A 7,291-nucleotide genomic window follows, 5' to 3' on the forward strand; every position below is an offset into this window, starting at 1 on the left:
ATTATTCTTTTGGGTGATATCCATTACAATATTTGATTATTTTAATCATTTGTATTTTTGTGCCATTAAGCATTTCTAGTTCTACTCCAAATGTTTGGGAATTTAAAAAATATATTTCTCTTGGACTCTTTTCCTAATAAATTAAAATGTTTAAAAATATTCATGTGATTTTTATATGTGACGTTAACTAAGTCAAAATTATTAATTAAATTTATATCTAATCGTAATTAATTTATCAATTTAAATAAAATAAATTTAGTTACAAAATGAAAAAAAAATTAAATAATAGAACAATGAAAAACAAAACAACATATATTTTGATGATAAAATCACAAACAAAATACTAAAATAAAATTATATTTAGATGAAAACTATTTATATATAAATAAATAAAAAATTAGAAAAAAACTATTTAAAAAAGAAGAAGAAAATAACTTACCTCTCCCTAATAAGTAGGGATTCTTTATCTTTTGGGATGAAAATGTGGAATGACTTTCTCTTTGTCTCTCTTAATTTACACTTATCTATTTTTTTTCTTTCTATATTTTAATTATCTCTATCTCTTTTATACACAAATACACTAAAATATCTTTTGTACATAAATACACTGAAATTATTCTCCATTTTCCAACCTAAAGATAAATCATATATTTCTCTTTCTAATCACTAAAAAAAGTATAGCTGCTTTGATTTGGGTATTTAAAATGATGTACCTTTTTAAAAATTAAAAATAAAAATAAAGATATTAAAATGCAGAACTTCCCAAAATATTGTGACCATGATTTTGTGGGTAAAAACAATGACAAGTCAATTAATTTCCTTTTTTTTAATAAGCATTAACTTTTAACTTCTATGTTAGACCCCAAAATCTATAGGTTAGTGATATTAAATAATCAATCAACATAATTTGTGGTTATAGATAATAATAAAATCTGCATTTGCAGATACCTAATCAAACTAATTTTGATTTGGGCAGAAAAAAATCTGATTTGATTGGATGCATTGCGAGTTTTTTTTTTAAAAAAAAAAAATACTGTATAATATTACTATTATTTTTAAATTTTATATATATATATATATTAAATATATTTAATATTTTTAAATATTAAAAAGTATAACTTTCTCTCTATAACAAATATAATTTTAATATTTTTTATTTTATTTTATAATAATAATCATTATATTATATGATATTATATTCAAATAATTGACTTACTATTAATGGAAGAACTTTGTTAGTGAATATTTGCTATGATCTTGATAAATTCCCAAAATCACTACTAGGATGGAAATAAATTAGGTCAAGTTATGCTTTGCAACACATAAATTTGATCTGTTAAAATAATTATTCTTTAAACTTAACTTTGATCCTGATATAAGTACTTATTAGTCTATTTAAAAATATATTTAATTATAACATATTTGAATAAATAATCAAACATATTTTTTAAATAGACAAACGAATTAATATTTTAATAAAATTAAATTCTATTTTGATATTTAACATGACATTTAAAAAAATATGATTGTATATGACATCTTACTTCAATTATCAGTAAAAAAACAAAAGAATATCAATATGCTCAAATTACTAAAAGTTTAATATGTAATAAAAAAATTAAAATTTAATATAATAATTATAATAATTATAATAGTAATAAGAAATATTATTTATATTTATTTAAATAATCCGAATTGATATACTAAAATATTTGTTATTTGACATGTAACTTTACTTTTTTTAGGTACAATTGTTCATGTGGTCCCTTAACTTAATTTCATATAACACTTCAATGTTATACTTTTTCTTTTTTTTTCGATTTGATCATTTATTTAATTTTATTACAAAAATTCAAAAATATAAAGAATAAAAATATGAGTATATTTGAGTTATAAATTTGATGAAATTTGCATTATATTAAAAATAATAATTAATTTTATGAATTTTTGTTAAAAATTTTGATGATTTTTTGTAAAAAAAATAAATAATATTGTTAACATTTTAAAACATAAAAGATCAAATTGCTTACTTTAAATTAAATAAAAAATCAAATTAAAAAAAATGACCTAACATATAAATTATTTATCTATTTAAAAAAAAGTATAATTTAACTTTAAACCAACATATAAATTAGACCGTAACTCATTTAACAGAGTGTTTTTTTTTAGTACCCTCTTTTTGAAAAACAAACACCAAAATATCCCAATTTAAAAAAAATATACCAAAATGCCCCTTTTTTTAAAAATCAAGTAGGAAGTCGCCATTTGGAACTCGGGCTTCCTTAAGGAAGTCGCCATTTGGTATATTTTTTTCAAATGGGGTATTTTGGTGTTTTTTTTCAAAAAGAGGGTATTGTAAAAAAAAAACCCATTTAACATCCAGAAATATTTGTTTTTTTTTTTTTTGCTTCTTAATAAATGTCATTTTTTAAGTCAAAAAATGTTTTATTTATTTATGTGGAGTTAAATTCTTTTGATGATCTACCCAAAAATAAAATCTATTGGCGTTTAACAATTTTTTTTAATCATATTACAATGATTTTGTTTTTACTATCAATATCGTTAATTCTAGTTGAAAAAACCATGTCTTAAAAATTAAGTCTATTTAAAATTACTCAAGGCATTATTATTTTTTACAAAAACTTAAAAATACTTTAAATTAATCTAATACATTTTAGTTTCAGTATTATTATACTGAGGTATTGGAGTTAAGAGTTGTGGCGCAAAGATGAAAGAACAACAATTATGCGAGGCGGCGATTAAGGGTGACACGGAGAAACTAACGGCTCTGATTGAATCCGGCGCCGACGTTACTCATTTCGACGGCGATGGTCTCACTCTACTCATGCACGCTGCAAAGCACGGCCATGCACCCATCCTCAATATCCTTCTCTCCGCCGGTGCTCCTTGGAACGCTCTTTCTCCATCCAATCTATCCGCCGGTGATTTCGCAATGGAAGAAGGTCACCAAGAAGCTTTCGAACTTCTCCTCAATGCCGGTACCAAATTCAAACCACACTTTATTATTCTAATTAGTTATTAATTAATTATAACACACTATGCCAAATTAAAAAATTATTTTTTTTATGTGATATATTTTGCTTTGTTAGGGATTCGATCTGAATTAATATTGGGAACAATTGCTAGAAAAGAAAATAAAAAAGCAGATTCTGGTGATGATTATTTGGAAGATAGGGTTAGTTTTAGTGAAGATAAAGTTATGGATGCTGATAGTAAAGCTGTGATGATGGCATGGGAGAAACCATTGATGGAGGCTCATGCTAAAGCTGTTTGTTCAGGAGGTGGTCATGTACTCAATATTGGTTTTGGAATGGGTCTTGTTGATACAGCTATACAGCAATATTCACCTAAGACACACACCATTGTTGAGGCTCATCCAGAGGTTTATGAACGCATGCTTCGAACCGGTTGGGGTCAGAAGGAAAATGTTAAGATTGTTTTTGGCCGTTGGCAAGATGTCCTGTCTCAGCTTGAAACATATGATGGTAATTGCGGACTCTTGTGTGCATAAATATCAATTTTAATTGCAGCACTAGAATTGATTGGGTTGTTTTACTAAGTGGGTATTTGGGAGAGGTTTTGGTAAAGATAATTTTGAATAGAATTGATTTGGTTATAATCGAGTTTGTAAGTAAAGTTGCTTATGTTCGGATGAATTAACTCTGAAAGCATGTTTGATTTAAAAGTAGTGTTAATTTTCTAATCCGATGCAAAGATTTTGTAAATCCACGTTTGGAGCACCCATAATTGATTCAGGAGGTGTAACATTGATTGTGACATCTTTGGTTGTTCATGAGTAGAATTGATTTTACTTCTAGATTAGATTCTAACTTGAATCTAAACATGATTTTTACACTGAAATTTATTGTTCAACTCACTTTTAAGTTAAATCAATTCTACAAAACGAATTAATTCAAAATTATTTTGTCACCGGAGAACCAAACATATCATAAGTATTATTGTACGTAAAATCAATTTTGTTTGACAGAAACCAAAAACACTTAATTGATGTTTAAGAAATGTGGTAACTCTTAGTCACACACTGCTATGGGTTATTGCTTTGCAAAGACATTTGGAAATATGTGAAAGTTGTAGCTGTTTCCTAGATGCTTTCCAAGAATGTAAGTTTTACTTCTGTGAAAAAACATGGGAAAGGTTTTTTTTTTGTCTGTTTGTTTGGTTCTAATGTCTGATGGTTTGTAGCTGGATTGTACCTCTAAACTCTTTGATGTAGGCCATTTGTTTTGATGTTTTTTTTTCAGGGATATTCTTCGACACCTATGGGGAGTACTATGAAGACTTGAGAGAGTTCCACCAACATCTCCCGGTATTGTTGAAGCCTGGTGGGATATACTCTTTCTTCAATGGCCTTTGTGGTGGTAATGCATTTTTCCATGTTGTTTACTGCCACTTGGTATCTCTTGAGCTTGAGAATTTGGGGTATTCCACACAATTAATTCCACTGGCTGTTAAGGATTGTTTGGGGGAACAAGTTTGGGAAGGTGTTAAACACAAATACTGGCAGCTTGATACATATTACCTCCCTGTTTGTCAATCGGCAGAGGACTCTCAATGATGTTTAGTTTTGAATGTAGGGTCTGATTTTGTTCACTTTTTCGGAAAGATACTAACACATGATGTATTGTTGCTTGTGTGGCGTATGGTATTGTAAGAGAACAATCAATATTGAGCTTTATTTTTAAATTTTCATTATATTGGGTGTATTTTGAATTTAGAACTTATGAGCTTATAATATATATTATATGTATATATAAAAAAAAAATAATGAGCTTATAAATAACATGTGTCAAGAGTGTACATTGTACTTGCTAATATTGAAGGATTTCATTTTAAAATATTAACATGAGCAAAAACTAAGATTTCTACATTAAATGCTACATCGTGTCTCTCTATTAAAGGAGTAAAGTCAAATTTTTCATCATCCTATTTAATCACTTGAGCAAATGAACTGTTGTTGGACTCGTTTCCATAAAAATGAATTTTATATCATTCAAATGCTGTTTTGCTCACATGGTTTATTTAGGATTCTGATTGAAAGACGAATCCTTTTTTCTCGTTCATCAGTGGTTTTGATAGTTTGGAAGAAAAAAAGTAGCTGATATTTCTTTTTAGAGTTCGAAATTACGATTCATTACATACTCCTATTTCAGAGGTAAGTGGGGATACCTTTAAGGAAAACCCAGTCTCACGCATGTTCACCAATTTGTTGATCCAAGGAACACGAGCACACTACAATGATTATATGTAGGCTATGGTCCACTTAAGCCACAAAAGTCCACTGGTATTGTGTGTGGTAGAATAGTTGGTACTTATGTCATTTCACTTATATTTATTGAATTTTCAACCATTAGAGTGGTCCTGATTTGGTAAATGTTTATCACTGTTCCAAACTTTGGTTGTTCCACTTTATGAATATAATAGATATGAGGGTTGTATTTTTACTGAAACAAAAATGATAAATTCTCTGAACTGAGGATTTGTCTAGATGTATCACTCCAAGTAAATTGTAATACCTGTCATGCACTGTGGGTACACAACTACCTTTTCTTTCATAACTCTCCAGTTTGTTTGCTTCATATTTTTGTTCATTATTAGTACCAACCACTAATTCACTGACAAAAAGTAGTTTAAATATGGTGGTGAAATGTCAAATTGATGTCTGCAATAGATCAATTGTTGGTTAATATGAATTGTAATTCAGCGCCATTACTCACATGTGCCATTGCCCTGTTTTGTTATGTTCAAAATTATTCTTTACATGGAATCACAGCAAAGAGGCACATATTCGGCTCTATTATATGCTTCTTTGTTGGACAAAATACAGACTACAGAAGAGAAATGCAATTATTCAGAGTCAGGGGCCATTGAAAGTATCACAGTCATGTCCAGCTGAAAGCAATGGGACTAGTGACCTTATGTTTCCCATCCGACCATTCCAGATGAGCAAAGCTGGTTGTACCAGATGGCATTGAATGAGATGTGAATGTGACCGTGTAGCCCTTTTTCTCATACAATTCCTTGAAACTAAGTGTTTGTGGTTCTACCATAATCTTAACCAAAGGAGACTGTGATGACACTGAAACTTTATATGTTGATGGGGTCCCTACGTTTGTTAAAACCCTTTTGTACTGGACAGTGCTTGTTTTTTGAGAACCACCCCTTATGCCTGAAGCTGTGTCAAATGGAACTGCAAAAGATGGGTAATTGAGATCTTCCACCCTGTACTTGATCCTTTTGTCACAGGTGAATTCTCTTCTTGCTACAAGCTTTATTTGAAATGACGTGTATTTCAAGGCACAGAGGAAGCTCAAGTAATCATCCACGGAAGCATCGTACACAAGCCCGGGATCAAGAGCAGCTACTGGATCCACGTGCCCAGCACCATAATCAAACGGTGTAGCGGGGGTCCCAGTGGCAACATCTTTTATGGTTTGTCCATCTTTGTAGGTTCTGTAGGATGTGGTCATGAGGGCAGACCTTATAGCTGCAGGAGTCCATTCAGGATGAGCTCCTTTGAGAAGAGCAGATAAACCACTTACATGAGGGCATGACATGGATGTGCCAGAGATGATGTTAAAGCTCACATGCCTTGTGTCAACAGACAAGCCAGTTGGTCCAACTTTCCCAGTCCATCCAGCTAAAATGTTGACTCCTGGAGCTATAAGGTCTGGTTTGAGTATTTTTGGTGTGAGTGTATTTGGTCCTCTAGAGCTGAAAGCTGCCACCACTGGTGATGGTTGAACACCTAACTCAGTACCGCCAAATACAATTTTAGCAGTTGGGTTGGGAGCAGAAAAAACATACTTCTTTACTTCATTGCTGGCTTTCTCTCCCAAAGCTCCCGCAGGAAGGAGATAGGAGTCAGCAACTAGCTCTTCCCCGTAATCTTGGTTGTTTGCTAAAATCATCCCAATTCCTCCAGCAAGCTTCACCACCAAACTCTTTTCAACTCTCGGATTTCCTCCTCGGTCACATATCACTATTTTTCCTGAAACTTTACTAGGAATCAAACTGTCTGTGGTGCAAAGATTTCCACTAGAATCCTGGCTGACATTAGCAGCATAAACAAGGGGAAGTGGAGAATCAGGTGGCAATTTTCCATCGTAAAGCGACACTCCGTTGTATCTCTTCCCATTTCCAAGGGTGATATAGGCAGGGAAATCACGGTCTAGAGTTCCAGCGCCTACAGTGGTTATCCACGGTGCGACATTAGCCAAAGTTGCTTGACTAGGTCCACCATTTCCTGCTG

General features: G+C 31.2%; 2 protein-coding genes across 2 annotated transcripts in view; one reads left to right on the forward strand and one right to left on the reverse strand.

Moving 5' to 3' along the window:
- Positions 1 to 2,684: 2,684 nt before the first annotated feature.
- LOC101504178 (protein arginine N-methyltransferase 2) lies at positions 2,685 to 4,734 on the forward strand. Its single transcript, XM_004501474.4, has 3 exons — positions 2,685 to 2,999; positions 3,111 to 3,506; positions 4,284 to 4,734. Exons 1-3 carry the CDS (start codon positions 2,729 to 2,731, stop codon positions 4,595 to 4,597), a joined length of 981 nt encoding a protein of 326 aa, XP_004501531.1. The 5' UTR covers positions 2,685 to 2,728; the 3' UTR covers positions 4,598 to 4,734.
- A 1,025-nt stretch (positions 4,735 to 5,759) lies between these two features.
- Positions 5,760 to 7,291, reverse strand: part of LOC101504506 (subtilisin-like protease SBT1.7) — a 2,697-nt gene continuing 1,165 nt past the window's right edge. The window contains exon 2 of the mRNA XM_004501475.4: positions 5,760 to 7,291. Within this exon, the coding sequence (XP_004501532.1) occupies positions 5,922 to 7,291 (1,370 nt within the window). The 3' untranslated portion in view covers positions 5,760 to 5,921.

The sequence above is a fragment of the Cicer arietinum genome, chromosome 5 (genome assembly GCF_000331145.2).
Source record: "Cicer arietinum cultivar CDC Frontier isolate Library 1 chromosome 5, Cicar.CDCFrontier_v2.0, whole genome shotgun sequence".
NCBI lineage: Eukaryota > Viridiplantae > Streptophyta > Magnoliopsida > Fabales > Fabaceae > Cicer > Cicer arietinum.